Source organism: Ornithodoros turicata, chromosome 3 (assembly GCF_037126465.1).
Source record: "Ornithodoros turicata isolate Travis chromosome 3, ASM3712646v1, whole genome shotgun sequence".
Lineage (NCBI taxonomy): Eukaryota > Metazoa > Arthropoda > Arachnida > Ixodida > Argasidae > Ornithodoros > Ornithodoros turicata.
In genome coordinates, this window is record NC_088203.1 from 44379739 (window position 1) to 44399867 (window position 20129).

A 20129-nucleotide genomic window follows, 5' to 3' on the forward strand; every position below is an offset into this window, starting at 1 on the left:
TGTGTATCTAGAACAGTGCACCGGAACGTGCCTCACTGTCCTCCACGGTTGCACAAGGTGTACAGTACGCTGAATCAGCCTACCCAATTTTGTGGAGGAATTGGCATCCGTACGGGGCGGTCAGACGGAACCTGTGCATGAGCGTCTGGATAGACCGAAGTAACGTGGTCGGAACTCTAAATTTCAAATCCGGGTCAACTACATGGGACAACGAGGAGTTTGAACATCGCCTTCATATTCTTCTATTCCGAAATCGTTAGAGTTGCAGATTGTTGCAGTTCCTGCGGGTGGATCAGCTATAGGAAGCATTTCAGAATGCATGATGTTGTGATTGAATCCCCTCTACACAGCACTCGGGATCTATAAGATGTTACTCTCGAATGCAGTGAAATCTCTGATAGATTTGTGCAAGGAGCTACCGGATAAGAATGCAGTACAACGCACTAGATTCAGTATGCACTATGCTATGCTATCTTGTGTTGGCATATCACGGTTCATTGCATATACATATGTCCTAGTTCTGTGCGCATAGGGCCACTGTTGCGCTTCAAGAAAAAGGCCATGTCGTGTCAGCCACCCAGGTGGAGAACAAATGGATGCATTTAAAAAAGAAATACGAAGAAAGTGTTAAGCAGGACAAAAAGAGTGGTACCACCGGTAAATATGCTTGTCTGGACAACATTACGAGGTAAGAATCGATTACGGTTGCGGTTACATGTTACATGCGTTGACATCGAATCATTGCAACGGATGTTACGGATGGAGCGGATTGCTTCGGGATGGATTGAAGGTACGAGTAAGACGCTGTACGCAGGCGTAAACCCAGTAATGGGAATCAGCCTTATGGCGGGCGTCTCGACCCACTGCATCGCTCCAGAACCCAGTTACGCATTCGATCACGTGGTACAACCTGGTCTCATGAGTACAACCTACGGAGGGTATGCTTAGGAACGCGCCCATGATTGTTCATGAATTGCGATAGCCTCCGTAGTACTTTGCTCATGCACATGGGTAAGTCACAGGGACACAGACGCAGGAGTGTCCCTTCAAGTTCAACTTGCTTTCTAGGTGTTTTGAGAGATTAGTGAACTAGAGTGTCTTTTTGATCAATGAACAAATTAGGGAGATCTCACAACGGAAACAACTGTGCCAAAAGAGAAAATCAAGAAATTTGTAATTTGTTTGGTCACCACTCACATAAAAGACCTTACCTACACTCTAAACTCTGTACCTTCGTCAGCGTCGTCAGCATCATTCTCGTCACCATCCTCTCATTTTTCCCCAATAGCAGTGGGGTAGCATTCTGCTCAATGAGCGGAAGTCATCCCCATATCATCGTCATCATGTATTTCTCTCTCTCTCTCTCTGTACCTTCTAAAATCCCGGTTTATAACTGTACCTTATAATAATACCTTATTATATATAAAATGTACCTTATAAATTATAAGGTACATTTTTGCAAAAATGTACCCTATATTTTATACGGTACGCGTTGCATTGTCCCATAAGCCGTTTAGCTTAGACAATAGGAGGGGAATTTTATAAGGTACATCAGCTATAAGGTTCACAATTCAGAATGTACTATATATATAAGGTATCCCTTTTATCAGGTACGTAGTTTAAAGGGTACAGCGAATATCAGGTACACGCCCCATGAGGTACGCGAAATATCAAGTACATGTCTTAGAAGCTATGTGAAATATCAGGTACGCGTTGTATCAGGTACGCCTCATATGAGGTACTCTGCTTATAAGGTTCGCTAGATATCAGGTACGAGGGGTATCCTGAATATATAGGGTACCATTATGCCCTAATTATAGGTTACGTAATTTCGCCGGTTTTCTGTATACCCGTGCAGTGAACATGCATTGCCCATTGGATACATGCAAACGTGGAAGTCACAGAAGCATAGACATTTGTTGCGCATAATACTTTATTGGATTAGAGCGCCTTTAGCTTCTTCAGCAACTCACATAAGCAAGGTTTCATATCTGATTTTGGAAAGGGCTGGTCCCTAATCAAGTAGATCTGCAACAGTCCCAGGAGTTGACCAAATGGCTCGTACTTCGGACTGTGGGTCTGGAAGACAAGTGGGGAAGGTCATTATGTTAACTATCATTGCAAAGGTCACAGGTTGTATTTGCTTCGTACTTTCCGAACTATTAATCGACGATTCCGTAACATGTACATGTATCTCGCTGTATAGCGTCTGATAACTTAAACCCTGTAAACGTTTTGCAAAACGACAAGGAGCATAAATTATAATCTCGGACTGACGCATACCTGCAACTGATACTTGAGCTTCAATAGTAGTTGAAACTGTGTGACCTGCATTGCCTTCGAGATTCGTGGTACGTAGTGGACCAACTAGCGGGAGATATGAGAGTTAGCGTAACAGTGATGTGAAGTTGCCGTCGTTGTACTATATGGCCAGCAGGAGTCTATTACCACACGCGAATAGCAAAATGTGGTAGTACATTTTCTACCCCTCATTTTCTAAAATTGCCCCTACCTTGTGCGGGCATTACTGCTGGGTACGTTGAATATCCAAGTTGCTTAGGCGGTGAGCAAGGCTGGCTGGCGCATAGGATTAGACAGTGACAACTTTAGTGCAATCTCGAATTGATTAAGAAAGGTGGCTTTATTAAAAAAAGTTTTTATGAATGAATGTTTCTTGTTATGTTGGGATAGCTGAAGTCTTGCTGCCCAAAACAGAGTGAGAAAGTAGAAAAGGTGGATGGATGGAGCGAACCAATGGGACCACGACAAAATTACAGGAAGCGACCAGGCATTTTGAAGTACCAGAGCACTGGCCTCCGCAATCCCTCGAAAATGACTGCCACATCCTTGACGTGGGGCTGTGTTGTTGTTCATTGTAGTGCCCATGAACCGGGGGTGTAACAAGCCCTGCATAAGAGTTGAAACGTGGATAATCGGTTCCCTACTGTCAAACCATGAAACTGTATCAGCATTATATTTGCATTTGCAGTGGTAGTTTGTCAGTTGGCCATGCACTGTGACACGAGCTGGTACAATGCATTGGCCCCCAAACACTACAAAACGTGAAATCTTCCATAGAAGGCTTTAACTAACCTCGTGGAAAGGTGAAGCCATCTGTGAGGTATTGGTTACCGCCATCACGATGAATACGAGTAAACGTGCCTGTAGAAAGTAACAATCACGTATCACAGCCCTATAGTTCACAATGAAATGTAATCAGTGCTGGTAACAGTCAAAAAGCAAATACTTACGGTAATCAGGTGGACCCTGGTCCATATTGCAAGGCCCAAGGTTAGTCAAGCGCGTTTAGTGATAGTCTACTTTCGTCTCGGCACGACCACGACATGTGCACAACACAAACCTTTGGAGAAGACTGGCGCTTAAACCGTCCTCCTATTTTACTTTGACCCATTTGGGCCACCAGAGTTCTGGTAACTACACTGAATAGAAGTCGCTGTCCTCCCGCGGACGGGGGCGAACCGGTTTCCTGGGCCAGAGTAATTGTCAGAAAATCTGGACAGTATGCTACGAATAATCGCCTGAAGACCGTCGTTTTAGAAGCAAGAATAGAAAAAGGAGATGGCATCCACAACGTTCTCGATGTCCGGCTGGTACTTTAACACGTGCAAGAAAGTAATTTTTCGGATGAATTTGAAACACTGTCATCCTCCGTGTGTCCTAGCCCAGAGCAATTGCTGTTGACTATGTCGAAATGGCGCAGAAAAACGTTTGTCTCCGGCAAAGTTACTGCTAAAATGATTCACGCGACTCACGCGTGGTTTAAAATCACGCCTCGGTCTTGAAATCCACAACACGCTCGGGTTTGTTATTTTGTCAAATTCTCGGAATTAGCCAAGTTTATTAAATTCTGATCCTAGAACTGTATTCGGACCATTCATTATTCCGTAACGCGAGATATCTACCTCAGCGGTTACGGTTGATTATCGGGGCGCGGATTGGTCCTGCAAAAAAATGCTACGCGAGATTATGGTCCTGGAAAAAAAGCTCTCCCAACAAGCGAGGATGAAAAAAAAAATGGCCCTCCGACTATCTTCGCAGCGTGGATTTTCTTGCAAGATTGATCTTGCATGATTTTTACGTAATTTATTTCGGTCTTATCCCCTTCGCCGATTCTGGCTTCCATGGAGAATAGCCGTCGAAGAGGTTCTCATGCAGAATAGCCGCATGTGTAAAAGATAATATTTCTTGTCACATGAATGTCATGTCACATTAGTAGAATATTCTGTGTTTTATTTTGGGGCTATTGTGCGGCTTTCTCTTCAGCCCGATCATTCACAAACCGGCAAAAGTGGTGTCATCCACGTGATGGACCCCTCATGGAATTTATTTGCGCAGTAAAAATACTGAAATAGGTAAGAGAAGTGCTCATGTCACTTGATAACATCAAGCCCTATTCGCGGTGGGACAGCGTGCTGTACTTTTCACCGCTTTCGAAACATGTCCCCTCTACAGGGACTCTTTCTTTAGGCGTGACAGAGCGCCTCGGAAAGAGCGCGAAAAGAAAAACGAGCGCTACGTTTGGGTACTTGAGTTACAGACAGTTGCTAAAGTATCACCTGCTGGTAACTCAAGTAGCAAAAATGGTGGTCGTTTTTTCTTTTATCGCCCTGTGAAGAGCTCTTTGGCGCCTAAAAAAGACACCCTGTATAACTCCATTTGCAGAAACGACCTCTGACGTAATCCTGAAGAATTCACGATATATGTTGCGAGACTTTTGCACAATGAGAGTTGTATCATGGCAGAAGCAGCGTATCCTTGTGACAGACAACGGAAAGGTTGTTTATCAGGTACATGTTATTAGGTACGTGCGTCGTAATCTGTGCTGTACCTTATAAAACAACAACGTATCGTATAAAACACTGCGTACCTTCTAAAAAAGAAGGCGTGACCATTGTGAAAACGCGTACCTTATAAATGGTGAGGTGGTGTACCCTATATTTACAGGGTACAGCGACATAGAAGGTACGTTATAAGGTACAGACTTTAGAGTCTATCGACGGGTTCACATTATATATTGTTTTTAATTGTACATATTGTTCGTACGTATGCTGCAGTTATACATTAAATGTATATATTAACTCTATTGAAGGGGACGCCTTTCACGGTGGCATATGCACGGACAAAAAAGTGGCCATAAGTGAGGACAGCGGAAAATACTTCGATGGAGTTGGTAACACTGCTCGGCAGCTGGCTCTACTGTGAGTATACATTCAAAACAACATATTTATTTGATGGTGATGATTGGGGAGTTTCATCGCCGCCGGCGATACCCTACGCCATTGCTGGTGGTGGTATGATGGAATAATGATCCTCACAGTGAGGATCGAAGTCCTGCGATCTGTAAAAAGGGCAGAAGAGCAAGAAGATGTAGAGGCTCGTCGTTTAACCTCACGGATGAATGGAAGAGGGAAATCGAACCGACACAGACAGCGTTCACTACCAGCTAGTTTATTCAGGCACACCGAAACACAGCGGTTAACTGTGTCGGGACCTAAGTTCCCACTGTCGGGGTGTAGCACAGTCCGTTCAGCAGCAAGGGACCACTCAGCACGACAAAGTTAAGTAATGAGGAAACAAGGTTAATTACCAGCAGGAGCGAGAATATCGCACGCACAGCCGTCTGCTGGAACGACAGCCGATCCAACCAACCAACTTTCGGGTGAACTGCTCTCCAGTCAGCACAAATTGTTGCAATGACATTGCACCAATATTGCCATGCAATACTGATGTTGCCAATGACCGCCTTCGTTATGCTGCAATAATGGTGTGGATACAACATTGCAATGCTGATGTGACATTGCTTAGGACTGCCTTCGTTATTTTCCAACAATGTTACAAAAACAACGTTGCAAAAATCGGCATTGCAATGTTGATGGAACAGCAGCAACAAGTTTATTGTGAAATAATGAATTGGGAGTTGCATCACCTAAGCGATACTCTACCCCATTGCTCGTGGTGATGCGGGGAATGAAATAATGAGTCTCTTAACGGATCGAAATCCTATGGGGGGAAATCCTATCCTAGCTGGGGGAGAATGTCAGCGGTCCATTGGCGGGAACCCAGGATAGTCACAAGGTGTCGAACTACGGATCGACGATCTACTCTGAGGAGCGCAATACGCATCCGCCTCCGAGAAAAGAGAGCCGCTTCTGCGGCGCTTTCGGTCTGTTCATTCCCTGCGACACCGCAATGGGCTGGAACCCACTGGAGAACCAGCCTATGCCCTGCTTCGTAGACAAGGTTGTAAGCCACCACCAACGATGCAGATGAGCCTCAGATGCCAGAATTTTCAATTGCTCGCAGCGCAGATTTAGAGTCAGTGAACACGACCCATTCCCGCGGGGTAAAATCAACGATATGCTGGGGAAAGAAAAGTATGGCATAGAGTTCCGCAGCCGTGGATGAGGTTTGATCCGGAAGGCGACGTTCTTCCACTACGCCTTCGGATGGGATGAGGAATGCCGAGGCGAATTCGTCATTTCGAGATGCGTCATCGGTGTATGCTGCGACCGAGTTGGAAAGCTTCGCGTCTATCACAGCATAAAAATGGGCTCGAAGGACTTGAGGGGGAACCCAATCTCTTCGTTCCAGGAGGTCCGGAAGACGTACGAAGGTGGGTGGCACAGGCAGAGACCAGGCGGCGTTCGGCGGTGTGACGTCGTTAGCTATGAAGCCAGTGACAGTCCTGCGTGTCCTCTGCACTACTCGATGAAAATCACTTTCAGGAGGGTATCGAATTTTCCTGAGGAGTGGGTGACGGGGAATGTGCGCACGCAAACGTCGGAAGTGCCGAGCCGTTGCACGCTCACGCAGAACCTCCACCGGGAGCTCACCAGCTTCACCCAGGCTTGCAGTGTTTCAGTCATTCTGCGAACTCCAAGGCAGCGACGAAGGCTCGCGCAAACAGGGTCCGAAGGGAATTTAATGATGTTGTAGAAGTCCTGTGCAAGATTCGAAGGCTGTAAAGCACAGTCGCACTCACCAAAGCCGCATGAACGGCTAGAAGGGAGAGCTGATCTCAGCCCCATCCTAAGCCAGAAAGATGTTGAATTGCAGGAAGCCATCGGTGCACTTTGGTTTAAAGGTGCTTAATGTGGCGAGCCCAGCGCAGATCCGAGTCTATGACCACACCAATCAAGCGAGGGAAACGTACAGGCTCGAGCTCATTTGCAGCAACCCAAAGAGGGAAATATGTCATGCACTTGTAAGCGAAAGGGAGCTCGACGCACTTTTCGTGCGTAAGGTCTATCCCATGTCGCGTAAGGTACAGATGGACATTATTTAAGGCATGCTGCAAACTACGGCGAATGGCTAGTCGTGACCTGGCTACTATTCAAGGGGCGACGTCACCGGCATACACAGAGAATGCTACTTGGCGAGGAATTATCGATTTTAGGCCCCCCATTACCACATTAAACAGTGTAGGTCTCAGAATGCTTCCTTGAGGTACGCCTTGATGAACAGTATGCTTAAGGCTACGGCCTTGGGATGTGCGGACAGCGACAGTTCGGTCCGTAAGGAAATCTTTGAGCCAGCTGACGAGTCAACCAGATACGCAAAAAACGAAAAAAGCAATACGCGAGGCGTGCAGCACACAAATGTGCGAGACGGTCGTAGGTCTAGGAAAACTGATACAACGATCCGCCGATGTGCGCGAGCATGTTTCACTGTAGAAACGAGGTCGAGAACTGTATCGATGAAGCTTCGGTGGCTACGAAAACCTGTCATTTCGTGAGGGAACGCACGTTGCTTTTCGAGCCACTAGTGGAGACGATGCAAAACCACTCTCTCCATCAGTTTTCGCACGGAGCTTGTCAGGCTCACAGGTCGAAAAGAGGACAAGGTAATTGGGGTGTTTTCCTGGTTTCAGAATGGGAACAACAAATGCCTCCTTCCAGATAGACGGTAGGGATCCCTGTTGCCAATACGTATTATAAACATGAAGGAGAGCTTGGAGTGACCGTCCGTCAAGATTTCACAGTGTGGCGTAAGTGATTTCATCTGATCCCGGGGACGAGCCCACATTTACAAGTTTCAACGCTGTCTTTAACTCGATTAGAGTGAAGTCGCGGTTCATAACCTCCGTGGACGGGGCCAGTCTTGGTGAACTTCGGCCGTCAAGAGCTGGACAAAACTGTTGTGTACCGCACTCGTCGAGGCAGCCGCCGGTGTCGTTAGTACGACGGGGAAGTCTGTCGCTAGCGTGTCTTCGTCTACATCTTTAACGATAGTCAATGCCGCGGGAAGATTCTTTTATGGGGGAGCATCCTTCAGAAATCGAGTTGTCCGCCAGATGTTTGTGGCCGCGTCAAACGGTGAAAGGTGTCGACAAAACTTGCGCCAACGCATCTGGTCTTTTTTCTTAAGTTCTCATGTTACTTTAGCTTTCATCCGGCATTATGCAAATTGCCAGGAAGTTGCCCTGTTCGACGAACTGTTCTTTCTGCTCGTCCGCGTAATGCCCTAAATTGGTTAAATGTTGGAGAATGGACGTGGCGTGTTCCCCTTTTAGACAGGACCACCGAGTCCTGGATGGCACAAATGGCACGAATGACTTGTGAGAGAGCCTGTGGTGACATACGGGTGTGCACAGATGTTCGGAGGCCGGCACGAAAGAGTCTCCAGTTCGTGAAAGAAATCAGTTCAGTAGTGGCTGAGAAAGGCAGTCTATCGTGCGAAAAACAGAGAGGAAAGTGGTCACTACGTCCGGTGTCGACATTGGTAGCGCACGACAAGTGGCGAATTATGTCCGCTGAGCACCACGAAAGATGCAATACATCGAGTGAAGTTGGTGATCGCATATAAGTTGGCTGTCGGTCGTTAAGCAGGCACTTATGAGCGTTCTCCATTGCTTACAGCATTGATGCAACATTGCTAATGATTAGTTATTTTACACTGTAGCAACGTTGCAAAAGCAGCACTGGAGGAGCACTCCAGTGTTGTCTTGGTGATATATGTGCTATATAGCTATATAGCACATATATCATCCCCACATATTCAGTAAGTACCCACTTAATACATATTCAGTAATCGTCTTGGACAGACTTCAAGGAGGCGGTGCCGACATTCGCCTGCAAAGTCTACACTGGGAAAACTGCAGACAGCACAGCCAGAATTCGAACCCATGTTACCTCCTAGTCTTGGCGCGGAAGGCGATCATTCTAATAACTATGCTACGTGAGGGTTCAAGGGCTCATGTCGCACTGACGCTATGGAAGAACGCCATATCGAGGATCCAAGCACCATTCGCACGTGTGTAACAATTGACTGTAATTAATTTCAAGATTGAGGTTAGATTAATTTTCTTTGAGCGTATGTTGTCCACGTATCTATCATTTCGTCCATAGTCGTCATCCATCGCGCGTCGGTAGTGTTGTCCCACAATATAATGTCTCTCACTGTCTGCATTAATTCTGCCCAAGATGGTCACACTAAACATTTCCACATATCTTATATTTTTTGTTTCTTCGGCATATTGCCTTCATTTACTCTTTTATTTAGTTTTCAGTTCCCACTGAAGGTCTGTCGTTGCCCTATAGCGTTGCTACGATATCGCTTCAATGCCATTGCATCAGAAATCTAACTGTAAAGTTCCCTCACTGCAGCACGTGAAGCCTTGCCTCAGCAACATAGGCGTAATGTTTCTAAAATGCAACATCTCAAACGTTGCACCTACATTGAACTAGAAGCACTGCGGTAACATTACAACATTTGAACACACCGTCAAAAACAAACAGATAAAGGACGGGAATTTCATTTCATTGTTTATTGGTGGGAATCACATATAGAACAAGACGGTGCAACCATTGTATTACTTAAACACTGAAACGCCTGGGCAATGTTGCATGCAAAATTGCAACATTGCAGCAATATGTTTGTTTCAATGTTGCTGCAATGTTGCCTAGAGGTAACATTTCTATTAGACATTGTAACTGCGACGTTTCCGGAATGTACCATGTGCAACATTGCTCTCGCAACAGAATGACAACGTTAGATCTACGCATCCTTTGAAATAGAACAGACATTGATACAACGGTGGTCCTTCAACGTTAACATTAGGTTGCCGATGCAGTGTTTTGTGAGCAATGCTGTTGCAAAATGTATTCAAATTGCTTGCCAAACAACACATCAGCAATGTAACTGCGACATTTTTTCTGTGTAGCACACAACATTGCTTCGGCAATACAATCACACTGTTAGCTCAACGCATCTTTCGAAACGCAGCAGAAACATTGAAATAAAGATATTGCGTGAAGGGTGAACTTACGTTGCTGATGAAGCGTTTTGGAACAAATGCAACGTCAACATAGTATTGACATTGCTTGCACAACACTGCATCAACAATGTAAGCGCCACATTACCTCAGTGTAACGTATTCAGCATTGGTTCAGTAACACCATCGCAATGTTAGCTTTACGCAACCTTTGAAGCAAAGTATCAACAATGAAACAAATATATCGCTACAACGATGAATCTGGGAACGTCGTTGCAACACGTCAAGATTCCGGCAAGATTGATGAGACACACTCGCACTGTACTGTCTGGGTCCCTTTTTAAGCTCTTTCAAGGGAGCCCTCACGGCTTTGGCCAAAACACGTGCCTACAGGGCCCGTTATCTCCCGGCCACGAATGCCCTATCGGCGCTATCACTATAAACAAAAACCTCGACAACTGGCAGACGCCTGACCTTAAAAGCGACCTCTGCTGAGCAAATCCTCACTTACCTGTGACTTGCATTGATGTGTATGAGCTCAGGGAATGTGTGTAGAGTAGGCTCAACGCGGCACTCCCCGATGATGAACAGTAGAGGACTGTGGAGACTCAAGTAGCTGACGTACTAGGCGCACCACTACCTTGTCTATGCCCCTGACGAAGACACAATCAATATCAATTTGTCCAAGTATAATATTTTTCCAAGTATGACTAGTATGACTGTCTAGTCAACGTCGGCGAACCAGTTGTTCTGGGGCTTGTTAATGTCCGTATTGAAACATCCCATGACACTCATGGGCATGTTGTGTTCCTTCAAGCTTTCTACGAAAGCGTTGCTTGCACAGTAATTGAAGACGGCCAGACGGAACTTCTTGATCTTGCCTTTAGGGGATCACGGCGTAGTGTACAGCACGATGAGGATAGGGGCATCCAGTATTCCTCTTCTAGACGAATAGCCGGCTACTGTGGTACAGAGAGCATCCCAATGAGGCTACTGAGGGATGTTCGTGTGTTTTCCGCCGTGAGTACTTCGAGACTACCCTATTCCCAAAGCAGGAGGTGTAGTGTTGTTTACTTTTACATCCTCGGAAAAGACAATGATATGTTTTGGGGTTTCGGAGAACGACGACGACGGAGACGGCGCGTGAATGAAATAGTTTTTCTGGAATAAACGGCATGGAGGATGGTGATCTTGGGACCGTCGTTTGGTCGTACCTTTGACTCAACCGGGACGGAGACACTACAAAACCGGCGACGAGTGTTCTAACCCGAAGATCTCAAGAGTTTCCTGTGCAAGATAAGCCACAGCAAACGTCAACCGCATACAGACTCGTCAGAAGACAGTATCGAGCACATGGAGACACTTCTACCTCCGTTCCCGCTCTTTGACCGACATAGCGACGCAGCATCGCTTGCACTTCGACAATTTTCTTCTGGCAGCAAACGTTACAGACGCATCTTGCAAACGTGCCACGTTGCTTCATTATGCCGGTGAAGAAGTATACGATATTTTTACTACGTTCTCCAACACCGGGTCAGAGTATAACACTGCTGTTGCTTGTCTGAAGCAGCACTTTGCTCCAAAGAAGAATGTTCTATACAAACGCCACATGTTCCGCCATGCACGGCGAAACCCTGGAGAAACACTGGACCAGTTCCACGTCAGACTCGGAAAGCTCGGTACAACGTGTGAATTCAGAGACGTAGACAAGGAGCTCATCTCTCAAGTTATAGAGGGCACCATATCACAGAGACTACGTCGCATAGCACTACGAGAGACTGACGTTACGCTGGATGAACTTTTAGCGACTGGCCGCAGCCTTGAGAATGCTGAAGTCTAAGCCTGAAGATAAGCCTGAAGTGCTGAAGATAGAAACCAAGAAGGGACGCATAGGACTCGTCCGAACAATAAAGGACGAGACCACAGAAAGACTGAAAGGTGTACAGTATGTGGAGGAAGCTGGCCCCACCCGAACGGCAAAACGACATGTCCAGCATGGGGGGCGACATGCCTCAAGTGTCACAAGAGAAACCACTTCGCGAAGTGGTGCCGAAGCACAGCAGAGGGCACAGCAGCGATACGGTCTCTGATTACGTCGTCGAAACCTCACTCCTCTCTCCGACAAGCAAGTTCAGAGGAGTCTGTGTTCCACGTACACACTCTAAGAAAAAAAGGAGTAAAACTGGGAGTAATTGCAGCTTCTACTCCTCTGGACTGCAATTACTCCCCATTTTAGTCCCCTAACCCGACATTGAGTCCCGACATCTACTCCCCAGGACCGCAAATTGTCACTGAACTTCGCGAATGGTCTCCTCAATGCAACAGTCTACGTAAATGTGTACCCTTGGTCAATTTGATGGCACAACTCTTTATAACTCAGCCAACGTAGCAATTTTCCGGTCACACAGAGTAAGAAACAGTTAGCGCATCTTTATTCGCAAATTGTGGCTTATGTATGGCGCAAGATCTTATATAACTCGATATATCACGGTTGACGGTTTGCTTCCACGTATTTTCATGCATGCACACGAGTTATGTACCTGGGACTCTTACAACAGCGCGTGAAATGCAGTCTCTACTCTCTGACATTCGTTTACTCCCGAAAGGGAACAATTTTTGTGGCAATGCATTTTCTCCCCAAAAGGACTAAGAGTACTGCTTCTTTTCTTAGAGTACAAAGTGTCACAAACAAACTTCCCGTAATCGCAGTAATAGTGAACAAAATGCCCGTGGACTTTTTCTTGGACACTGGGTCAGGCTAGTTCCATCTCAAATCGAACAATCCGGTACATTTGATGTCTCGAATGAACGGGAAAAAAATATATGTTGAACCATCGGTGAGTTAGGAGAAATAAACGCTTTCCGAATTCTCTGCGCTGCGCGGTTCGGGAAGTAGGAGAGGAGGAAAAAACTGCCTCTCATAAGACGACGTCGTCGCGCGCGGGTTTGAGCGTTCGCTACAAGGCTATTTCTTATCGCATTATAGAAATTTCTTTATCTGGCTTTAGACCACTTAGGGCACAATAGGATCCTGCGTTGGCAGTGCTGTACCGGTTTTTGTTTGTCTGCAAAAAAATATCAAAGTTGACTCAAAGTGCCGAAAAACACCATATTCACTGCAGCTTTGCGGACGATGTACAAAACGGATAAGGCTGAGCTTTATGCCGTTTAATTTGTCATTCATAGGGCTATCGAATTATGTATAATTTGTTGCTATACTCTGTAAGGAACGTAAGCGATACCTCTTTTAGTAGCACCATACCACCGAAAAATGACGAATTTCGGAAGCCTTTATCTAAAAAACCCCACCAAAAACTTACCTCGAAAACTTTATATGTTGTAGGTAGTTCCTTAGACCATGCACAGAAGCAAAATCAAAATTCGGACTTTATCGGTAGGCGCACTGTGAATTTTTTGCCAGCCCTATACGCAGAGCGCATTCAAACCTTGGCACCGTGTCCCGCGTATTGCAAAATCGACTTTTCCAAAGGGACTTTCAACTTCTGTCTTCACATAAAAAGTAATTGCTGTCATTTGAAAACGTTCTGAGTGCTTGCGTTCATAATAGTGTTGTAATCGCTGAATGTAGATTGTGGAGCAACCACATGTGCTCACATTCTTTGCGGGATGACACACATGCATTGCAGGTGCTGGGAGCCCGTCAAGAACAGAATGCTTTAGAATGCTTTTGCGTCTTTATAAGAGGTATGTTTGTCCACGGTGATCATATCGAAGCATATTTACCTCTTATAAAGACGCAAAAGCATTCTAAAGCATTCTGTTCTTGACGGGCTCCCAGCACCTGCAATGCATGTGTGTCATCCCGCAAAGAATGTGAGCACATGTGGTTGCTCCACAATCTACATTCAGCGATTACAACACTATTATGAACGCAAGCACTCAGAATGAATTAGCACTTATAAGAGGTATGTTTGTCCACGGTGATCATATCGAAGCATATTTACAGTACACAGAATAACAAGAACTTGACAGCGAAGAAGACAAGGTGACGAAGGTGAGAAGGTAACGTAAGTTATGCAGAGCATTCTGGGTGGATGCTCGTGTCATGAACTGCTTTAGGCCGTTGTGGAAGCCACTTTCCTTAATGTTACTTTTGATGGCAGGTTCTTGTTAGATTTTCTTTCAAATGTGGGCAACATTGCTGCATGTTATGATTCAGCCACCTTTGCTGTGAAGTACTTGAAGCAGCTTCTGCATAGCTGACCCACTTCTGTTACGCCTTCGGCTTGATCAGCTGGAACCACAGTCTTTATGGCAGCTACGCCGATCTCCGAAGGAAAGCGAAAATCCTTTGTCTATAGCACTTTTTTCTTGTGTATGAGGCGGTAGTTGGCGAAATCCACACGATCAGCACTGTACAACGAAGAGGTCACTGAGGTAGGTGTGATACCAGGACGACACACTACAGTAATGCAGATGTCGTTGCACACTCTGTATAAGGGCACTCCGTGCACTTCTGTAGTCGAGAAGTGAGTGAAGCGTCTTCTGTGTGTAGGCGAAACTTTGCGCAAGGTGTCTTCAGGGAGTAAATGCGATCAGGACCTTCCCATGGTCGCAGTATATTGAACCGAATGACATACTGGACAGCGGCGCCGGTCGGGCTGTTTCGGCAAGGTTAACAAAAGGCACCATGAATTAGCCTTGAGTGTGTGTGTATGACACTACAACATTTTCCTCAGTGCAGTTTCCCCCCTCCGAGGTCATGAGGCCGTAGGAAAGGAAATGTTTCAAAGAATACTGGAAGTCACTGCGTCCCTCCTGCCATAATGCGTACAGTAAACATGCTTGTTTAGAATAACCTTGAACAGATATGCCTCTTACAAAGATGTAAAATCATTATGTTCTTCCCTTGCTCCCAGTACTTGCAATACATGTGTGACATCCCGCAAAAAATGCGAGCACATCTGGTTGCTCCACAATCTAGATTCAGAGATTACAACATTGTTATGAACGCAAGCGCTCAGAATCTTGAAAAGGAAACTTTGAAACCTCAGAATGGTTTCGAATGACAGCAATTACTTTTTATATGAAGACAGAAGTTGAAAGTCCCTGGAAAATTCGATTTTGCAACACGCGGGACACGGTGCCTCCGCTTGAATGCGCTCCGCGTATAGGGCTGGCAAAAAATTCACAGTGCGCCTACCGATCAAGTCCGAATTTTGATTTTGCTTCTGTGCATGGTCTAAGGAACTACCTACAACATATAAAGTTTTCGAGGTAAGTTTTTGGTGGGGTTTTTTAGATAAAGGCTTCCGAAATTCGTCATTTTTCGGTGGTATGGTGCTACTAAAAGAGGTATCGCTTATGTTCCTTACAGAGTAGAGCAACAAATTATACATAATTCGATAGCCCTATGAATGACAAATTAAACGGCATAAAGCTCAGTCTTACCCGTTTTGTACATCGTCCGCAAAGCTGCAGTGAATATGGTGTTTTTCGGCACTTTGAGTCAACTTTGATATTTTTTTGCAGACAAACAAAAACCGGTACAGCACTGCCAACGCAGGATCCTATTGTGCCCTAAGTGGTCTAAAGCCAGATCAAGAAATTTCTATAATGTGACAAGAAATAACCTTGTAGCGAACGCTCAAACCCGCGCGCGACGACATCGTCTTACGAGAGGCAGTTTTTTCCTCCTCTCCTACTTCCCGAACCGCGCAGCGCAGAGAATTCGGAAAGCGTTTATTTCTCCTAACTCACCGATGGCTTCAACATATATTTTTTTCCCGTTCATTCGAGACATCAAGTGTACCGGATTGTTCGATTTGAGATGGAACTAAAACTTCGTAGGAGAGCAGACCTGGAGCGAGGACTTCCAAGAAACGCTGGAAGAAACAAGCACACGATAAGTTCCGTATGGACTGAAGCAAGAAATCCCTGTCATGGGAACATTCACAGCAACCTTGAATACCCAAGGAAAATCTGCACGAGCAGCAGTATTACTAGTAAAAGGGCCACAAGCAGCATTGCTGAGTTACCAAACAGCCACTGAGCTCAACCTCATCAACATTGTACAGCCGGTCGGCCAGGAAACATCGATAGATGCAAGGAGAGAGTTTCCGAAGCTGTTTGGAGGACTTGGAAAACTAAATAATTTTAAGTTAAGTTGACAATATCAAGCGATGTCAAGCCCATACCTGCCAACTATGGAACATCCAAATTAGGGAGTTTTCAAAAGTGTGTGTGTGTGTGGGGGGGGGGTAGGAAAAAGTCGATGTTGGGAGGCTTTTATTTTATTATGTGAGCACAGTGGACCCCAGTAGGCACATCAGGCACAAGTTTGTGCAGCACCAGACTTTGCCCTTTCCACGGAACTATCTCGGTGTCAAGCTGCGACAAGGCTATGACACTTTCTCAAAATAGCGTGAAGACATAAAACTATGTCTCTGCTCTCTACGCAATGCTTAACTGCCTCTCATTCAACACTGTCTCTGTTCTCTCTGCAATGCTGAATTGCCCTCTCATCGTTCAACACTACTCGTTCAGCACTACGTCAGTAATGCGTCTGAAGTACAAAAGCCCATCTGGACTTCCCAGGAGAGCTTAAACAGAATAGTTGTTGAATAAGTTTGTTAACTAGTGTATTAAAAAGTAATTTGCACAATACGTCACGACCATCAGTCGCAGTTGTACATCGCTGTAGTCAGTTCAGCGCGTTCAGCGCGCGTATCATAAGCTCTTGTGCGCGGTTTCCCATTTCACCGACAATTGCATTCGACTTAGTTAAAGCACAATCCTTCTCAGTGTTGTCAACTCCCGACACTGCAAACAGTTTTGCATCGTCGGGAGTTGGGAACACGGAGGACGGGGGCCCACGCGGACAGCATCGTATTCCTTGTCTTGCTTTCGGAAAGACTGACCTGGCTAGCATTGCTTGTCTTGGCATTTAAGGTGGTTCGACGTAACATGGGTAACAATGTATGTCCACCCCCCACGCAGAATGTTGATGTCGCAGCCGTAAACTAACACATAACATAACACATAGGTGGAAGCACATACGAAGGAAAACATAACACATGGTGCCCTTCGTGAACGCGATCACGCGTCCCAGAACTTGAACCATGACCAGAAAGCTTGAACTCCATAACATGGAGGCATAAAGACTCTGGAAAGAGGCAGCGATGCCGATGACAATCGGACTGGTATCGAATTGACGTTTACGTCTGTGTTGCCAGAGAAAAAGCAGGCGTTTGAGATATTGAGGGGGAAACTGCGTTTTCCAGGAGATTTGCTTCAAGGTCGTACAATCGTACACACCGGTCTGAATCCGGAACTCTCCCGGATGAATCGGGAGAGTTGGAAGGTCTGCAAGGCGGTCGCACAACGACATCGCAGAATTCCTTTCAGAATGAGGAAAGCATTGGAGGCCGATCTGACACGATTAGAAGACATGGACATCATTGAGCGCGTCACAGGGCCTACCCCTTGGGTGTCACCGGTTGTTGTGGTTCCCAAACCACACACAGAAGGAGCGCTAAGAATGTGTATTGATATGCGAGAAGCTAAAGGGCTATCGCTGAGAGAGGCACGTGACGCCCACGGTTGGAGATATTATCAATACACGGAATGGCGCAGCATATTTCTCGAAGTTGGACCTGAACGAAGGGTATCATCAGCTGTAACTTGATGAGTCGTCACGGATAATAACGACTTTCTGTACCCACTGCTGTCTAAGAAGATACAAGAGGCTCTTGTTTGGAGTCGATGCAGCAGCTGAGATATTTCAGGACGCCATCAGACAAGTTCTACCAGATGAAGTCGGAATCATCTACATCAGTGATGATATCTTGGTATGCGGTCGATTAATAGAAGAGCATGATCGAAGATTGCGTTTGGTCCTAAAGAAATTTGCAGAAGCAGGACTCACACTAAACTTGAAAAAATGCGTGTTGGGCTCTCGGAGTGTGAAATTCCTCGGCTATGTCTTTTCTGCCCAGGGAGTCACCATTGACCCTGAAAAAGCGAGAGCAGTGGCAGAGATGACTTCGCCAAGAAATGCAGCTGAAGTAAAAAGCTTGCTGGAGATGGTGAACTATTGCAGTCGGTTTATCCCCCGATTAGCAGAAATTATTGAGCCCTTGAAGATACTTACACACACGGATGTTGAGTTCTCATGAAATCAAGAGCACGAAAAGCCCTCAAAGGCTCCGACAAGAGATGTCTCATGCTCCGACACTGGCGTACTTCAATGACAGAAAGATTACGTACGTCATCACAGACGCTGGGCCAGATGGAAGTGCTGGCATTCTAGTCCAGGAAGCCAAGGACATAAGGGATCACAGCATCTTGGCGTACCGCAGCAGACCACTGACGCCAACGGAAAAGAGGTATCCGCAAATCGACAAAGAAATGCTGGCCATAGTGTCGATGTCCGAGCGTATTCGTGTCCACTTGGCGGGAGGAAGATTCACAATCAACGCCTGGAACGCCTTAGCCTCAGGCTACAACATTATATTTTTGACGTAGAACACATCCCAGGTAAAACGAACCCGACGGATTACTTGTCGAGATATCCACGTTCAACGAAATAGGCGAGCCCCACGAGCCGTTGCCGCCGAAGAGTATGTGTCCTTCTTAGTGAAGTGTGCGACGCCGAAGGCTATGACGCTGCAAGACGTTGAAAAGGCGTACAAGGGTGACGAACAAATGGATTTGCTGATTGCAGCTCTCCGAATACGTGACAAGAAGGTTTGCAGACATCTATGGAAGCAGGAAAAGTTAACTAACATTAACAGAGAGCAACTTAGTCTTGCGAGGACCGCGCTTGGTAATTCCCGAGAAGGCTCAGATGGAGGTAGCGCAGTTAGCCGATCGGGGACACCAGGGCATGGTAAAGACCAAGCAGCTAATCAGAGAGAAGGCATGGTTTCCTGGGATCGATAAGATGGCGGAAGCTGTGGTCAGAAGCTGTGAGGCATGTCAATGGATAGTAGAGGAGAAGAACTTGCCGTTAGTAATGACACAATTTCCGGACGGACCATGGCTACCACTCGCAGCAGACTTTCCTGGTCCTCTACCTGGTAACAAGTACAAGCTTGTCGTCATAGACGAATACTCACGGTTCCCCATGATTGCGACGTTATCATATCTGAACGAAAGAATAGTGATCACCAAGTTGAACGACATGTTCACCGTACATGGCACCCCTAAAGTTGTAAAGACAGAGAATGATCCCCCGTTTTTCGGGGAAAAACATTCGCCGACTTTATGAAGCACAATGGTTTTCGTCACCAGAGAGTAATACCTCTGTGGCCGCAAGCGAATGGTGAGCTAGAGCGATTCATAAAGAATCTGATGAAGACCATGAAGGCAGCCTGTGTCGATGAGCTGCTTGTCTACGTCTGTGAATTCACACGTTGTACTGAGCTTTCTGAGTATGACGTCGAACTGGTCCAGTGTTTCTCCTGGGTTGTGCTGTGCATGGCGGAACACGAGGCGTTCGTACACATTCTTCTTTGCGGCAAAGTGTTGCTTCAGACAAGCAACAGCTGTGTCATAGTCTGACTCGGTGTTGGAGAGCGTATTAAAAATATCGTATACTTCTTCACCGGCATTATGAAGGAACGTGGTACGTTTGCGAGATGCGTCTGTAACGTTTGCTGCCAGAAGAAAATTGTCGAAGTGTGCTTGCCATTTTATCCAACTCTGTGCAAGCGATGGTGCGTTGCTGTGTGGGTCAAAGTGTGGGAACGGAGGTAGAAGTGTCTCCATAAGCTCGGTGCTGCTCTTGTGACGACTGTCTACGTGGTTGTCGTTTGCTTTGGTTTATCGTGCGCAGAAAAGCCTTGAGATATTCGGGTTAGAACCCATGCTCCATCACCATGCTGCATGCCGTTTATTCCAGAAAACTGTTCCACCCATGCACGCACCGTCC

The 20129-nt window shown here is 46.1% G+C and overlaps 1 protein-coding gene across 1 annotated transcript; it reads left to right on the plus strand.

The window, feature by feature from the left end:
• The first annotated feature begins 19043 nt into the window (after positions 1 to 19043).
• Positions 19044 to 19466, plus strand: LOC135389411 (uncharacterized protein K02A2.6-like). The gene has a single exon (XM_064619463.1). The coding sequence runs from the start codon at positions 19044 to 19046 to the stop codon at positions 19464 to 19466; it is 423 nt and encodes a 140-aa protein (XP_064475533.1).
• Positions 19467 to 20129: the final 663 nt, after the last annotated feature.

Excerpts from the sequence above, each read along its gene's own strand:
- LOC135389411 (XM_064619463.1), top strand. The coding sequence starts at position 19,044 with ATGGAGGTAGCGCAGTTAGCCGATCGGGGACACCAGGGCATGGTAAAG.